Source organism: Tetrao urogallus, assembly GCF_951394365.1.
Source record: "Tetrao urogallus genome assembly, chromosome: 5".
NCBI lineage: Eukaryota > Metazoa > Chordata > Aves > Galliformes > Phasianidae > Tetrao > Tetrao urogallus.
Genome location: NC_136818.1, coordinates 13,259,860 through 13,278,183, shown reverse-complemented (window position 1 = coordinate 13,278,183; position 18,324 = coordinate 13,259,860). Strand labels below are relative to the sequence as shown.

General features: G+C 33.9%; 1 protein-coding gene across 1 annotated transcript in view; it reads left to right on the top strand.

Moving 5' to 3' along the window:
• TTLL7 (tubulin tyrosine ligase like 7) overlaps positions 1-17,731 on the top strand; it is a gene marked incomplete at both ends in the record, with an annotated part of 43,047 nt that extends 25,316 nt beyond the window's left edge. Inside the window, 7 exons of the mRNA XM_079536159.1 lie at positions 555-831; positions 1,505-1,561; positions 3,220-3,354; positions 4,969-5,049; positions 9,705-9,865; positions 14,140-14,313; positions 17,611-17,731. Of these exons, the coding sequence (XP_079392285.1) occupies positions 555-831; positions 1,505-1,561; positions 3,220-3,354; positions 4,969-5,049; positions 9,705-9,865; positions 14,140-14,313; positions 17,611-17,731 (1,006 nt within the window). The remainder of the gene's footprint in view (positions 1-554; positions 832-1,504; positions 1,562-3,219; positions 3,355-4,968; positions 5,050-9,704; positions 9,866-14,139; positions 14,314-17,610) is intronic.
• Positions 17,732-18,324: the final 593 nt, after the last annotated feature.

Here is an 18,324-nt window from a genome sequence, read left to right as displayed (position 1 = left end):
GGAAAGATACACCTGAGTTACACTTGGAAATGTTGTAAATGCTTCTCTTTGCTCTTTTATTACTTTGAGAAAAGTTCCATCGTGTTATTACACAAGTATTTCTAAAATTTTATTTTTAATGTTAGCATTCTTTATTCAGACTGAATTAAAAAGCTTTACAATTATGTCAGAGCAGATGGGGGAAGATGGGCCTAGAGATATGTGCTACAGCAACCAAACTCTTTCTTCCATATTATTCCATTCAGGAAGCCTAATGTAGCAGCCCCACACAATTTTTAGCCTATAGAGAAATATGTGCTCTGTATTAAATCTGATGCATGTTATAGAGGACTGAGTCTACCTGATTAAAGGTGACTAGGAAGAAGAAATAAATGTTCTAATAGAATATATAATAAAAAATATACTGGGGGATCTGACATGAATGACTACTATGTATAAGGTATGTGACACTTTAATGGATGTACACACCTGTTAGTTGTATGTTAGTTACTGATGGAAAAATGGGTCTTAAATGATGCAACTACTTGTTAAACTTTTAATTTGTCTGCAGGTAGAATGAACTGGAAACCTTCGATTAAAAATACAAAATCTCCATCACATTCATCCTCATCATCATCTACAGGTCCAATAAGGCGTTCAGTAAGCTGCCCTCGTTCAATATCAGTATTGTCTATGCAGTCACACGCAGCTGAGCATCGTCCCTTCTCTGCCAAAACACCTCTGCAAATCCAGCGTGCATCCTCAGTGAATAGGTCTCGTTCTTTAAATTGCAGCCCATCTTCATCCAGAGGCTGTCAGACATCCAGCTTGGGAACTATGAACTCTTCAGGGGTGAGATAACATTCAAAAATGTTTAATTTCTCTGAAGTTCAGTGAATACATTACTGATTTTTACAGTGTCAAAAATCGTGATGCATTATCATCAATTAAATTCTATTTTGAGAGATACTCAGGAATATAAGATATCTAGAAAGACAGGTCTAGACACATATTTCCTTTTGAAGCTTGTCCCTGAGTTAGGCAAACAAAACATTTACTCGGGTGGTCCAACTAAATCATGAATAGAAAAAGAAAAAAAAATAGATCAAAGAATTTTAACTGTTTAGAATTTGTGTAGCTGTAAGATAACAGTGTATTTCTGAAACATACTTTTTTATTTTTTATTTTTTTAATTTTTATGTTTCAATTCATACTTTATTGCATGACCTGTACATTTCATCACCCAAACAACTTATCTGGAGATGGGGCAGTACAGATTGGCATTTGTTACCCACACTTGCAGCCTTTCTTTCCTGTGGTGTGCTTTGATTGTCAGAAATCCTTTTGTAATGCTAATTAAGTTGCTTCACAGTATTTACTATCTCTAGTAAAGATGCATCCAACAGAATGCACGTTTTCTGTTTTGCCTGTGAGGCTTTGTCTAAATGATGAAAAAGGATCCTTTTAAAATTGTTTGCTGACGCCTTGTGAAATACTCCTTAGTGTGGTTTTCTATCTTTTAAAGTCAGCTAATAGAATTGGGAAGACGTTAAGATTGTGTCTTTACCACAACGTGTTAAAGGTGTTGTTTTATCACATTAGCTATCTCAAGTTTAAAATGTACCCTTTTATCATCAAGATGTATTCTAAGAGCTAAATGAGACAGGGCTGATATAGATTTTTTTACTCACATTAACTCTATATCAAATACAAATTACTGAAAGATTAAAACCAGTCTCTTGCTGAATGATGTAAAAAATGGTCTAATCTCTTAACACGGGCAAGAAACTATACTTATTTTTCATTGAGAAAGCTCTAGCATGGAAATGATCTTGGTATGCAGATCAATTATGGGAGGTAATAGAGCTTAAGTCGTGTTTCTTAAAATAATGTGAATAAAATAACTTAGAAAATGGATAAGAACTACAGGTAATTTAGCACTATATTGTGAATGCAACTCTGATCATAATTATTTTTGCAACTAAGAACGATATACTATATATTACTGCTAAAAAAATTGAAATTGATAAACTAGAACTTGCTAAGAAGAAATAATTTGTCCATGTTAAATTAGTTTATTGATCCTTCAGGCAGGAAAAAAAAAGTATTTTGTCATTTTTGGAGGCTTGTAAGATTCAAACGTACTGAAACGTATGAAAACTTGAGTTTAGAATGAGCTGTTTAGAGCACTGCATTCAGCTCTGGGTCCTCAATGTAATAAAGACATGGACTTATTGGAGTGGGTCTAGAGGAGGACCACAAAGATGATCAGAGGGCTGGAGCACCTTTCCTATCAAGACAGGTTGAAAGAGCTGGGCTTGTTCAGCCTGGAGAAGGGAAGGCTGCAGGGAACCACTACAGAAAACTTCCAGTACTGAGAAGGAGAGACGGGAATCTTTAACAGTGATGGGACAGGGAGTAATGACTTGAAATTAGAGTAAAGATTTAGACTAGACATTAGGAAAAAAATTTTTCACAAGGACAGTGGTGAGGCACTGACACAGTCTGCCAGGAAAAGCTCTGGGTGCCCCATCCCTGGAGGAAGGTGCTGAAGGCCAGGTTGTGTGGGGCTCTGGGCAGCCTGTTCTTGGAGATTAGAAATAGATGATCTTCAAAGTTCCTTCCAACCCGAGCCATTTGTGATTTACATTTGGGGATTACAGATGTATTATTATAGCAGTTATGATCAAAAGTGGATTTGTAGATATTTAGCAATATCCCAGAAAACTGAAGACAGTGCCAGAAACCCATGGATCAGAGTGTGATTAAAATGTTTTTGCTTCTTTATGTTTCCTTGAAGACTTTGCACAAAGTCATACAATTGGCAGTTTCTGTTAAATATTAATTTAGATTTGTTGCTGTGCAGACAGACCTAAAATGAACTTTTTAGTAAGAATTTCTTTTAATTATATTGAACTTAGTTATCTCACATCAAATCTAAATTCTAAGTGGTAACCATGAATATCTATCATATATTTTCTTACCTTGTTTCAAACAAACATGCGTTCAAACTTGGCTTTTCTTGCATCTCTTTACAACTGAAAGTAACCTTGATGGGTTAATGTACAAGGTATACACGTATGTCAGATATGTATCAGGTACTATGTCTGTGCATTTCTCAAGTGTATTCCATATCTCCTTGTTTAGAATTTTTTATCAAGGAAATATCTTTGTTACCATCTGACAATCTAATATCATGCCTGATTTTTTTTTTTTTCCTCTGCTTAATATTGTTTTTAGAGTGAGTCCTTACTGCAGCAGAAAACTAAAGAGCAAGAAATCGCTTTGACAAAAGAGACTCTACTCATTTTCAATGACATGAGAATGAAGTTCCCAGGAAAAACAGATGAAGAATCAGAATTAATTATAGAAGAAGTAAGTATCTATAAATAAGAAAGAAGAATTACCGTCTAGATACTTACTGTTTATGCTGCTAGAATGAAAGAAAGTAGAAAGTTCAATTTATGATTCATGAGCTCCTGTGGCCTTAGAACTTCCATAACTCAGGATAATTCAAAGATTTCAAAAGCTTGCAGCTTTGCATACTTTCTGACCTTAAAAAAGCGGCACTGAAAACATTCTTATGCCTTCATAAAATATATGACAACTATCAGAAAGATTAGGAAAAATCAGTTTTTCATTGTGGAGACAGTTCAGACTTTGAAGTAAGTTAAGAATAATGTTACAACTCATTAACAGTTTATATTTTATCTGGTATTGTTAGTGCAGATCCTGACATGTTTAATTTGAATATGCTTACTGGAGAACACAGAGAGGTATGCTGGGAGGTTGCTAGTCATAACGATCACAATTCACACTCTTTTTTTGGCTCCTATAGCCTGCTAGCTTGCATTTTCTCACATCCAACATTCCATCAGCCTTACCACTTGATATATGAAGCAATCCCTGATCTGAGGGAGAATTAAAAAGCAACATCTAATATTCGGCTCTATAACAAAACATATATGGTATTTAAATCTCTTATAGATCTCTACTGCAAAGAAACTAATGTAAGCTTGGAAAAGAAAAAAATAGAGAGGTTTTTCTCAATTCAGTAGAAATAGAGGGATGTAGTCATTTAAATTAACCCCTGTATTGTGATGTAAGTAAGCAGCTCATGGTGCGTTCATCAGGGTAATTCCTTATCCAGTTGGAAATGCTCTTTATTCTCTTCTGTGAGTTTCTGAATTTGTAGAAATGTTTTTAAGTCTCCAATAATCTGTGCAAATGCATCACAGTGGAAAGGAATTGTCCTGTATTGATGGTTGATTTAGTTGATTTTAAAAGACAGCATTTGTAAATAGCATGTTTGGATTCTCTTCTCAAAACTAGGAATAAAATTCATCATTAATTTTACTTTCAGAAATGCAAGAGCATATGCATATTTATCTATCTACGTGTGTGTGTTTGTGTGTGTGTTTGTAAATGCACTCCATCTAGTGGTGCATTCTAAATAGAGTGCTAGGATGATTTTAAATACTATTTCTTACTGCAGAATTCTCCTTAAAATTCATCTGGCTTTAATCAATTTCTGTTGGAAAATATTTCTTCATGGAAGTAAAGAAGTAATTGTATATTAGCTGTCAAGCAGAGCTGGCCATAGGTCTGGAATAGAACACAAAGATAGAAAGCATGTTTTCGATGTGTATCTGATGTCTGTTATGAAACAAAGAAACTGTTATGCATTGTGGAACTCACAGTGCTGCTTTGAAGGAATCACAACTGTGTCAGTCAAGATAGGCTTCTATCTGCTTTGTAGTGTAGGGCTGTCAAAATCTAGGTACTAAAGATGGAAGGATTAAACTGCTGAACATATCTTGGCAAATGTCTCCCAATATAAATTTGAAAATATTTTAGAGAGAATCTTTTTACACAGAGATATTCTAGATAGTCCATATGTTAAAATTGTGAATATCTGTGAATGAAGTGTCAGATTATGATTATTTTTACATGCATTTATTTTTTTCTTTTGTTTTGCAACGACTACAGATAATGGATAATTGGAAGTACCATAAAACAAAAGTGGCATCATATTGGTTAGTAAAACTGGATTCTGTAAAGCAACGAAAAGTAAGTGATACAGATTTCGTTCTCTCAAGATCATCAGGTGTAGACAAATAGCAGTGTGCCTACTGGTGTTTAGCAGTTTTTGAGAGTGACTTGAGATGTTCCAATACTGGCTAGTTTCTCTAATGCATATGGATTAATCCTATTACAGGTAATGATGATGCTCCGTATTTAGACAAGTGTAATTTTTCTGAAATATAATTACAAAAACAATTTCTTTAAAAACTGGACTGCTGAAAGGGGAAAAAAAAAGCCCTTGGATACCTATCCTTTTAGCAAACATTCTGAGAAGGGTACTGATTCAGCAGATTTGATTGATAAGGATAGGTTAGTTAATAATTTCAGACTAGGAATGTTAAAACTCCATTAGGAGTTAGTGATATTGCACTTCGTTAGTTGAGTCTTTGACACACTGTTTTACAACAGATCATGTTAAAGAAAAAGCAGGCCAGCCAAGCACAGATTTTTAACATTGTTATAGCATTCAACTGTCTACTTTAGTCTTAGAAAGGAATAATTACATTTGTTTATCATTCTGTCTTTATTCATCTGCTGTCTATGAGCTACTGTTGTATACAGCAGCTGAAGAATTTTTTATCTTTTTAAAAACTGACACAGTATAGGATGCCAGACATATCTGTGTGACATAACATATGTCAGTCAAAGTCATCTTCCCAATATAATATTTATTTAACTTAATGTAGAAGAAATTTTTGAGAGTACTGTTAGTACTTAGGTGACCCTAAAGCAGTATTTGGATTTTAGTTTCAGTCACTGACAAAATATGTGGATTAGCATATCTGTTCCAGGCATTTAATTTCTGTATTTCTCAGTTTCACAATCAGTTTTATAGACCATAAAAGTAAGCAACTTAATAAAAACGCTGCACACATGATAAATACTATCATTGGAAAAGGTTGGTTGATGGTTGAACAGGAGAACAATTTCTGATCCTCATCTCAACTTTTATTTAAAATCAGCCCTATGATTCTCAGGCTTTCAAACTGTATTTTATTGAACATTGCATTAAATGCTTGTTTTCGTACTGGACAGAGAGAACATTACCTTAATGTGATATCATTTGATAGAAATATATCTGACTATTCAAGTCAAATTATGCAGTTCAGATGCTACATTGAATGTGCATCTATACAGCTTTTAAAAGTTAAAGTAGACATGACAGACTTGACAGCGTGGAAAGCTATAACATAACTAGAATTCTTCTTTAACCATGTCAAGTGGCAGCACTATAACTGAGCAGACTTCTTGTCCATTGTCAGGAATCTGTACAGCAGCCGTCTTCATTTGCTGAAATTGTTTAATTTTTTCCTATCCTAGATCCTATCTAAAATGATCTAATTTGTTTCTTGTTACAGGAATGACTGTTGCAATGCCAATAGGCATTCACATAGGTCTTTTCCACTGTGTGCATGTGGCAGTTATAACCTTTAGTGCAAATCCAGAGAGAGGCTTAGTGTGGACTTGTAGTGATATAGAGGAAGAGTTGCTGGGAGGATGGGGAGATGGACAGATATAGGTACATATACATATATATATAGCTAACAGTGTCTCAAATTCATGCTGCTGCTGCAGTGAACATCTCTTTGCAGAAGAAGTCTATGGGGCAGCTGGAGATAATAGGGGTTATGTTGCCAGAATTGATTCCTTTAGTCTGTGCAGCTATGAGTATGAATAAGGGTCCCTGAATGAGGCCCATAATTACAACTGAGATACAGGGCTTTCACAAAAGACTAGTTAAGGTACTTTGTTTTCTTTTTTTTCTCTCTCTCTCCAATTATTCTTTTTTCCCCTCTACCTTCCTTTCCTTTTCTGTCTTCACCATCCCCTATTCTTGTTTTTCATTCTTTTCAGAATGTTCTCTTGTAAGCACTATTATTATCATTTCCAAAAGTCTACAATATAGGTTAGTTATGCCCTTTATTTGGCTGGCAGTCATGTAAAGGCAAGGGCACATTTACGTTGGGATGATACAGGTTGATATGCTAGGCCTTTATTGGTAAAACTGCACAACCACGAATATGGTTGTCTTTGCTGCTCTTTTGGGGGGCATCATTTGCTACTTGGGAAGCTAATGATTCTTGAAGCACAAGTGGGCCCTTCATCTTTGGACGCTGGAAATAATTTTTTTTTTCTTTACTGTTTTTAGCCTCAATCCCTTCAAGCTATCAGATAGTTATTCTTGGAAGGGTAGTTCATAAAAATGGATTAACTTTGACAATGACATTGCAGCTCAGGACTGCCAAATGTAAGCTTTTGTTGATTTGAAAGAAGTGTGTTTTATATTCCAGTGGGGTGGGTAAAGCAGAAAAGAGCTCAAGGTGAAGCATATTTATGCAAGTAAAGAATCTGTCTCAAAGGTACTTTCTGCAACTTTGTGAAATACAAAACAGGAACTCAGTCCCCTTAACTATACTTCAGAATTACTGGCAAGTTCTAAAAAAACGAGAATACCTGGGCAATGCACAAGATTTCACGGTGCTTGTCCCTGACAGATGTATTTTTTTAAATATTATTCTACATAATGCAGAGAAATTAAACTCTTGCTCATATTCTTCCCTTCTAACATTACAACATTACAGCAGAGTTAAAGGAGGCATTTAGAAGAAAGCTATGAAATCAGTACATGCTAAAATGAAATTTAATCTTCCAAGACTTTTAGGAAAAAGAGACTTCTGTATGACAGGAGTTGTGACTGTTTTGTGTTACATCACTTTACATAATTTCTTTAAAAACTGTTTTGATGGTTACCAGAGGTCTGTTCATCTTGTTTTGAATATACTCTTTTATAACATCTTGTTCTGTTACACTTAGATAATTGGCTATGATGATGATGTAAATTGATGTAAACAGAAAGATGAAGGCAATCTAGGGAAATTAGCTTAGAAAAATGGGTTTGTATGCTCCATGAAGTTCCAGCCCTTTTGCAATGCCTTGTCTCTTTTTCTTAAATGGATGATTGAGGCTGTGTTTGCAAATTAAGAACAATTAAGTGTGATATTTCCCACTCTGGCGTACTGGCAATGTCAACACAGCAAAAACAGAGCAGGTTGTTTTTTTTCCCCCTCCATAGTACCTGACAGTCTGTAGCTTGCTATAAGATGCAAGGCTCTATCCAGATGCTAAAAAAAAGGCTACTCAGTGGCATCTAATCTTTCTATCTCACTCTTGGGATCAAGTGTGAGAGATCACAGCCTGTTTTTTCAACTGTATTTGCAAAGATTCTGAACAGATAGGACAGCAGTGTTCTCGTTGCAACTGTATGCACTGGATTAAAACAACACCTATACATGGATACAATCCTATTTCTTCAAAAAAGAACTCAAATAACATGTCAATGACACATCTCATCCGGGTTGTTTTTATCAGACATCCACAGGTTTGTTTGTTTGTCAAGTGTAATAAGACTATTTATGAGCAACAGTTTGTAATGCAGATCTAAAAAATTGAAATTCTACATCATGCTTCCATATTTTGTTTTTATTAAATCTCCTTCACCTTTTGAGACCTATATATTTAGCCATACAAGTCTGTCTTTCATACATCTGAAAGTTGCCACAGAGAGTACCATACTTTCTAAATTTTCAAATTTGCAACATCTTATACTGAAAGAATACCTTCATCAGTTCACCGCCCGGTTGAGTGTGATGCTTTTTTGGAGATGATATTTTTATAAAGAGGCAACAAGGGTGCCCACGTTATGTAAAATTATGGGTATGTGGTTGGTTTTGTGGGGTTTTTTTTTGTTCTTTTTGTTGTTTTTTTTTTAAAGGCTACATGCACCATAGGCTCTTTTAGGGCAGAGTTCGGAGCTCCAATGAAGGGGCAAGTTACTACTAGAGTGTTCTGGAAGTTTACTGCTTCCTATTCCTGGTTTTATTGATGTATCTGAATAAACAGATGTCAGTACATTCTTTCAGCTTGTTTCCTTCCAGTAAGTATAGAGGGATCTTAGACGACTGACCTGAGAGAACTTACAGATGTAAAAACAGACATGATGAATCCCACTTTCCATTTTATATTTTTATATATATATATATATAAAATATCTAAAATCCCTTTCATTGCTATAGACATTACTCTTTTTACTTTTTAAATATTTTCCTATTTTGTTGCTTATTTCACTAGCTTATTTCTCAGCTGAAAGCTAAATTAAAATAGTTTGATCTAGTGTAAATGCTGAGTTTCAACAAACATTAAACCAGAAGCAGCTTTTTTAGTTTTTCAGGACATTTTCGTTCTTTATAAAATACATGGCATTTTAAAAGGGAGGGGAAAAAGAGATAATCTTCAAATTTATAATATTTGGGTTGTTAGTTATGTTGCTTCTAGTCTCTAATTTTGTTTCACTTCAAATGCTTTTTGCCGTTTAAATTAGCTAGTATTCAACAGACTGAAAAAAAAAGGAAAGGAACTTTTTTGCAATAAAAATAAAATATTTTTATTTAGTTTTCCAAAATTTTATTGACAGAAAAAGCATCTCATAAAGGTTTGCTGCTGAATGCACAGAAATGAAATGTAGTCATCTGTGGGAATTTACAGCTATGCAGTGATCTGTGTGTGCAGTGAATCAGAGAACAGTTGTTTTTTGGATTTTGCAGTATGCCTTTCTTTGATACGCTTCAAATACTGTTACCTAGGTTTTGGATATAGTCAAGACAAGTGTTCGTGCGGTCCTCCAGCACGTCTGGAAGGCTCCAGACATTGAAAATCTACATCTGTACCGTCTCTTTAACCGTGTATTTAATCGTTTACTTTGGAGCCATGGTCAAGGTCTGTGGAACTGTTTCTGTAATTCAGGGTAAGCCCATTTTACTTAATATCTTAATCTTTTTAATAACTTCACAGTTACGATCAATGCAAGCATACTTTATTGCTCATTTTCATTCAAGAGAACACTGTAATACATTGAACTCATTTTAAAACAATGTATAGATATAGTATAATTGGAAATCTAATAACCTATGCCAACTCTTTCAGTAATGGAATCCAACATTTAGTAAGATTTTCACAAATATAATAATCTGAGGACATAATCTAATTTTCTAAATAGCTGAGCTTTTGTTCAACTCTTTCATTTGGATAATCCACAATTTTTAGGCCAGGTCACTGTGTCAAATGTGGACTTACTCTCCAAAAAATCATTGCTGTCTCAAGACTTGTGAGAGGAAAGTTCAATCTCAGGTGCAACTATCTCTTGCCAAACGCAATCTCTGTTCTGTCATTTACAAATAATGGGTCAGAATTTTTGAGCTTGATTATGTTTGCTGGTTCACACAGTGGTGGCAATTTAAGTATGTGCAGAATAGGAAATGTGCACACTGAGGTAAGCAGATATGCTTGGATTACAAATAAATTTTCTAGAGAGGAAAGAGCAGTCAGGCCATATTTTAAAAGTTCAATATCCTATGCTTCAAAATCTACATTCCTGAAATCAATGACATTTGTGTAAGGATTTTATACCTGTGGTCTGATTCTCCAAATTTCTTGATAAAATGGTAATGTGTAAATATGAGATATATTGCACACAAAAATACACTTTTTCTGAAAGTATATATACAGTTTTTAAAAGAATGGGATGGGATTTTAGTAGCTTACATAAGATATTTCAAGTGGCTTATTGAAGATGAACGACAAATGTCGTATGCTAATGGCTTTGTATCTACAAAAGAATCAAGCTCAATATATTCTTCTCTTGCAGTTATTTGTTGTATGTAGAGAACACATGTACTGCACTTGTTAATTATTTCCTAACATAATAGAAGAATGTGCTAACAAAAACGAGGGATCTGAGAGCATCCAAAAGGTCATCAATTTTGTTGTTGTCTTACAGTTATTTTCTCATTGCTGAAGGTTTGTTGTTGTGCGAACCGTTAAGTCATCTTATTTTTTTTTTTTAGGGTTAAGACTTGTTAGAAGTAGCTGTCAGGAATTTAGCATGCTCAAGAAGTTAACAGAGAAACCTTTTCTTAAGCTTGTTTTTCCAGTCTAAAACACTTATTTTACATAATCCTCAACAGCTAAAGAGTCCCTTCTTAATGGCAGTAGAGGTGTGCAAATCTTTTAGTGAAAACTAAGTTTTTTGCCGTGATATAATATTATATGTTCCCTTTCAGTAATGCTATTCTTATTTTGAATCTTATTTTTAGTGTGCTCTTTTGCAAATCATCTGTGTTGAAAAAAAATGTCTTTTAAGCTTTTTCTTTTTAAAAATAATATATTTTGTTCAAAACCAATAAAGAATTCTGTTCACTTGGCTCGGGGAAACAGTCTTTGGGTTCAATGAAAAGCAGGATTTCCCATCTAGCAATACTTTCATTGATGCAGATCAAGTCCCAGCTGACTTGTGAGTGGAGCTATGCTCTTTGACAAACATCCAATTCCTTGTAAAAGGAGTTGTTATGTAAAAATTTCTAAAAATACTGTAAAAGTATATATATACGAATAACCACTATGTGTTGAGATCATTCTACATGTAACATACCTGCTACAAAATTAGTAGAAGCAAGCAAGTTGAAAGGATGTTTGTATCTAGTCAATATGTTGTTTATTCAGTTGCAATAAATCACTCTTGCCATGTAATGCTCAACACAGACCTCAAGACAACTATGCAACAGAGACCAGCTTCTCATCTGTCATCCTTAGGGTTAACTGTGCCATTTTAAAGAACAGTTTAGAATAAATGAAGGGCATGTGTAGAATTTGGGGACAAATGTGTGGAGGGAGGTATCACTGTGCTAATCAATAAACAGTATGAGTATGTGAAAATATATCAAGAAGTATGGCACTTTTATTATCAATTAATATGTACATCTTAGGAGAATAACAAAGATAATAGCCATTAGCTTTTTTTTTTTTTTTTTTTTTTTTTTTTTTTAATAGCAAGAAGAATGAACAAAAAAACCAAAGAAATCCTAGTGAAATTACATGGGTATAGATGATTTCATAAGGCTTTGTTTGTATTACTACATAGTAAACAATTACAACTAACCGGAAGTTACAGTTCACCTGAGATGGCTTTAAAAACTATGTGAAATAATTGAAAGTATTGCACAACCAAGCATAATATTCTCTAGATCTATTAAGAGCTCAGTGATTTCTTACTCATGTATGGAAACTTAAGTTACAGCATAATAAATTAAGGTTCATTGGGTACAGTACTCCAGTCATTGTGACTGCAGTATAACGGAGTATGAACTGAATCTGTGTAGCTTATGGAGGAGATTGATCAGTAACACTTATATGAAATCTCATTAAAATTCACACATATATTTCCAAACATCAATCTTTTTTATTAGGGTAATTGTATATCATCACACTTGTAATCAACCATAATTATAGCAGGCCATATATTCTTCTTCACTGATAAAGTCTCTCATAACTGTGGGAAAGTAATCACAGACCTCAAAGCCCAGAACTTAAGGAATTTATCAGGAGAGTTTCTAGCAGGAGATTTTGGAGATTTATGGGTTGAATTAGAAAATAATTACGTGTAACACTGTGAATCCGGTGAACGAATGTAATACTTAGAGCTTCATTTTGCTCCTTTCCACCAGATGTCACATGGTGGAAGAAATAATAAAGACAGTAGATTAATTTTCATGCAATAGTAAATGTGAAAATTTCATGGTCAGGGAACAATATTGAGAAAAATACATTAAGGAAAGCAGTTCTTCAAGGAGTATAATTATTCTGCTTATTAAATAAACACCTTTGCCTTAGAAAACATGTTTCTTAACTCATTATATGGATAAGAATTAATGAGACAAATACTTTTGTCAGTTGAATATTACCTATGCAATGGAAAATCTGTAGGACTGAACGGTTTCAGCTTGCACATACTATTTAGACTGGGAATCCAGGCTGAAAAATCAGGTATACGTGGTTTGTTTTACTCATTAATATTCATAATTGCATGCTAATACATTGCAATTAAAAAAATATATATCCCATTAGGCTGAAGAAGGCATGCTGGTTCTTTGATGTGTACTAAAATCCATTGTTTTAAGAACAAACATCTTACCTCAGGGATGTAAAGTCTACTACTGATCTCAGTGGGAAAAGGTAAATCATCCCAAATGCCATGTTGATCCCAAAAAATAGATGCAGCAAATTTTCCTCACTCTCTGAAGTGCTTCTTTAACAACCAAGTAAAAAGCATCGAGCTTACAATGCCATCTGTGGTACTGGGAAATGTTTTGATGAAAAAGTGGCCTTAACAGCGACCACATTGCCTTTAGAACATAGATAATGGTCTGTAATCTGATCAGGCTTTTGCATGAAGCATAACATAGGCACAAACACAAGTGTTAGTGTATATACTAAAACTAATATCAACTTCTGTAATAAACATATCAGATATGTTTTATCACTTATTTTTTCATTTTTTGTTATTGTTTTTGAAACGGAAATGGCTTTTTAAGAAAACAAACAAAAGCATGATGGTCTGCATTTAAAAAAGAAAGCTTCTGTACATGCACCTTGTAAGTTGTACTTAATAGTGGGAGATCACCTCCATATGGCCAGATGGGATAATAAGCAGTATTTCAATGACTAAACTTAAAATCTTTCTTCTTACTGGGACAGGAAAGCAGAATGTGTGCTAATCTCCTTTATGTTCTTTTAATATTGATTTCTTGGTATTATGAACTTAAGTTATTATTGTGCTGTGGAGAGATTTATAAATAACATATTCCTTTTATTAATATCACATCAGATCTGCATTCAGCTGGTGGCCTGTTAAAAATAGTGATTTTTCTTATTCCTGTTACAAGACACCATCTACAATTACGCGACAGCAAATCTTTACGTGCTAAACCTAAGTAATAGCCCTATAAATGCTTAAGGAACATATTAAATGAAAAATAGATTTGGGATATTTCACATATGAAAATAAACTTTTTAATGTGGTATTTGGACTCCCAGCATCTGAATTGTTTGTTAAATAGTATAGAATCTTTCTGTAAACAGGCATGTTAATGCATTTTCTCCTGTTCCTCTATTGTTAAATCTGATATAAAGGAATAAAGCTCACAGATTGCAGAAAACATGAAGTCTTATCTGTTTCCATAACAGGAACTCTTGGGAAACCATATTCAGTAAAAGCACAGAGGTGGTGACTCCTGAGCAACTACAGTGTTGCCAACGAATAGTGCAGCTTTGTAAGCACTGCCTGCTAGTGGTGTACAAATATTCATCAGACTCAAGAGGATCCCTGACTGGAATTAGTCCTAGCTGGGATGATACAAGGTATGCACTTTAGTGTTCTCTTCCTAAAATACAATGATCAAAGGTAATACTGGGACAGAATTAATATAAGCCACTACTGCCACACTTCCCTATAAACCCAGTTCACTAAATATTAAAAGAAAAAAAAAAAAGAAACAAAACAAACAAACAAACAAACAAAAAACAAAAAGAAAGGCAAAAATAAAAAACAAAACCCAGTTCCCTTGATAGAAGACCATTTTGAGCTCTCTAGTCCTGTCATGAAGTGCTTCCCAAAAAATTAGGTATTTAGATTTTGTGTGAAACTACACTTATTAAAATCTTGATTGCCAACTGCTCAAGTAGCCGCAGCAAAGGCTTTTTGCAAAGTGAACTGAAAATTTCCTTTCTTCCCCTTCTCAGATCCCTCAAAGTCATTGATTCCAGATTTGCATTCCTAGAGGTATCCTAACATGTATGATACTTCTGGCTTGACATTCGCAGTGGGATGCTATAGGGCCTCAGCTCCAGCCAAGGGTCAGGTAAGTGCCATCTGATTTACTGTATTGCACAGTTTTGCAAAGTTGATTTCCAAACCCTACAGATTTCAAGTTTTATTATTTCATCTCACAGAACATAAATATGTTTTCAAACCTTGCAAAACAGCATCATATAGTAAAAAAAAAACCTCTTTGGCACTTACCCGATTCTCCATTGGCTGGTTTAGTTTTTCAACTGGATACAATAAGGATCATATTGTCAGCACGGGGATCACTGAAAATCCTCCCAGTGTGGGAGTCAAGGCTCTGTAATTTAACAACCTTAGATGGAAAATTAAACATAAGTTTCAAATTACTTAGGCTCCAAATTCTATCCATAATGGCAATTTGAATTATTATGTATATAAAATACAAAAACTTTGTTTATATGAAACATGTCACAGACGCTATATTAGAGAAGAGTGAGTTAAATATCATGTGAATAGCAAAAACTTTGATAAATTATCTGTTAAATTTATGACTTAATTGTGTACTTGGTATATCTAAGGCCAGTTATTTGATATACTAAATTCATTTGTTATTGTCATATAAATCTAAAGGCGATCTAACAATTCAAAACCAGCTGAAAACTGCATTTGTTTGGTCACAGCAAAAGTTGAAGTACCTTAGCCACAAAACGAATCCTATTCAATATCAACATTACTGAGCTGCAGCAGGAGTCCGGTAAAGTAATTTGGTTTAGTTCAGAGTAGAAAATCTTCAGGCTTGAAGTTTTTATTGCTTTTACTGTTAATACTGCAGAAAATTTTTCATTGTAACCAACCACAAACTATTCAAACTGATCAGATTACTCTAATGTACTGCAGCTAACAATCTTGCATTTGGAAAGAGGTGGAATGGATGACCCAACAAAACTTTTTTCATCTCCGGTTTCTGTGTTTATTTTGACACTGAATGGAAGTTTATTCAAAACTTTTGCAAGCTAGAGGAATCTAGGACCTGGTAAAGCAATATGGTAGTTAACTATGACATTCTGAATTTGTGAAATGAAAGATACGTTTGGAAACAAATGCTCTTACCTATTGTGCCCCACATCACGTAAGGCAATGAACTTCTATTTCTAGAAATGGGAGAAATACAGTATTGTTTCATCTAAGTTTCTGTCCTTAAATTACATAAGAAGCTGCACTACCACTAATAATTTTTTTGCCTAATAGTTAAATTTTGCAGGTGCAAGAGATCAGAGATAATTTAATAAATGTACGAGAAAGACATTGTTTCAAGACTCTCTAATGTCTAACTTGAAGAACTCCCTTTGTCTTTTTTTTTTTTTCTGACCAGAACACTGCTTTTTGTTTTGTGTTGATGACTAAAGCTTTCAAAGTTAGCAGATACTCCTTTATTTGGTAAAATCTATTTGTACATAGGAAGAGAAAAAGGATGTAATGAAAACAGCAGGGGTTCTTCTTTCCATTTTTTAAATTTGTTCTCAATCCCAGCTCCTTAACTCTACATCCACTCTATGTGATGCAGAGAATAGGATGTAATAGGATGAATAGGAGTAATAGTGCAAACGGGAATTAATGCCTTTTTTTCCACACAAAATTAAGTGTAGAGAAAACAATGAGAGTACTCAAAAGTTATACCAAAACCTCTTCAGATAATAGCCAAGAAATAAACTGTATAAAGTGCCAGACCTTTCACATTTTGATAAATTCACTGATGTTAGAATATTTAAGAAATGTGAAAAATACCATCTATTACTAGATCCTTACAGCTTGCTAAGTGGCATTATGACAAATTCTCTGACAGGCACTAAGGCTGTTCTCTGTATCAACAAGAAAACACAGAACTCAGTCTGGTGAGATAGTGAGCTATGAAACACATCACCAGCCCAGAACAAATCAGATATTTTTTTCCCCCCTGTAAATTGATGAAAATAAAAGAATAATAATATTTTGATAATAACGTGATTCGTAAGATCAATCCTTTAACTTATTCATCATTAATCAATATGACTCAGTAGAATGATGCAATGATTTTTTTAAGCAATAATTTATATAATGTGTTGTGTTCATCCATCCTAACGCTGCCATAACTCATTACAATGCTCTGATTTTGTATGGATGTTACGTCTGCAGTTACTGTGCTCATGTAATAATTTCTGCAACTAATAGTAAATGATAAAATAAAAACGGATTTAAGAATGAGTATTAGAAATGATAAATCACTTTTATAGCATTATATAAAATACGAACAATATAGCTGTATGAATATAGAAATATAAATCATGTGACTCACAGTGTTGTTGCATCACTGTTTCTTGCTTTACGAGAATTGTGATGCTAGCATGGCAATTTTTAGGGAAGGACAGCAGGAAATCAAAGCTGAGAAATTGTTTTTTTTTTTTTTCCTAATAAACATTTTTTAGCAACTTAAACTTTAATAATCTAGTTAACATAAACTGCAGTTTTTACCCAGTTTAAATTGAAGAAGTAGTTCTACAATAGCAAAGACAATGAGTGAAATGTTAAATTTGGATGGCACTGTTGCACAGGATGACTGTTTTTATTTACCTTCTTGCTTTAAACATTGAGAACTGGCAAGATGTTTGATTATCATACACCATCCTGAAATTTTGCTAAACTGTCCCTGACCTTAGGATCTGTTTAATGAGTTATTCATTGCCTAGTATTCCGTATGTGTTATAAATAGTGCTTATCATACGTATTTTCTTGTATTTAACCATTATAAAGTAAGCACATGAACAACTAGCTGCTTCAATCTTGAATCTTGGTCTTACCTATAAATTCTGCTATATTTTTCATATCGTTTCCAGGTGTTTATTGCCAGGACCACCACAGTTCATCATGAAATCATCCTCGTCCAACCTCAGCTGCAGTTCATCTGGAATGCCTCGCCCCAACATTTTGTTCACACGCAGATACAGTCACTTGTGAAGGAAAAGTTACTTTTCATTGTAAATAATGGCACTCCATTTTTATTTTCAAATTAAATTTGTGATGGAGCTAAATACAACACTGTTATATATAATATACCATATTATGATAACATTTAGCTTAAAACTTACTGTAAAAGCAAAGCTTTTCTGGAAGCATAATAAACCTTGTTAAGTTGTTTACACACATGAATGTGTAGATCTTGCTAGGTTTATAAGTAATTCCTTCCTACTAGAAATGTTATTTTTGCTGCAGAATATATAAGATGGAATTGATCTTGAAGATCCTATTACAGTGTTACATTATTTTCTACATACAATACTTTTGAGTTGAATATTATTTATTGTAAAGTATGCTATTTATTGTCTCAAATGTAAGACAAGAGCCTTTAAAGAGACAGATGAATAAAAAAACTGTAGTAGAACAAATAAGACTGTAATTATTATTAAAAATAACCTTACCATTTCTTGGATATGTTTAAAATAATCCCCAAAACTCTGTAAGCCAAACATTTCTCCTCTGAAATTACAGGCTCTGCTTAAAGCTGTTGTGCTTCTTAAAGGACATGTCATAGTATCTTTTAGAAAAAGTGA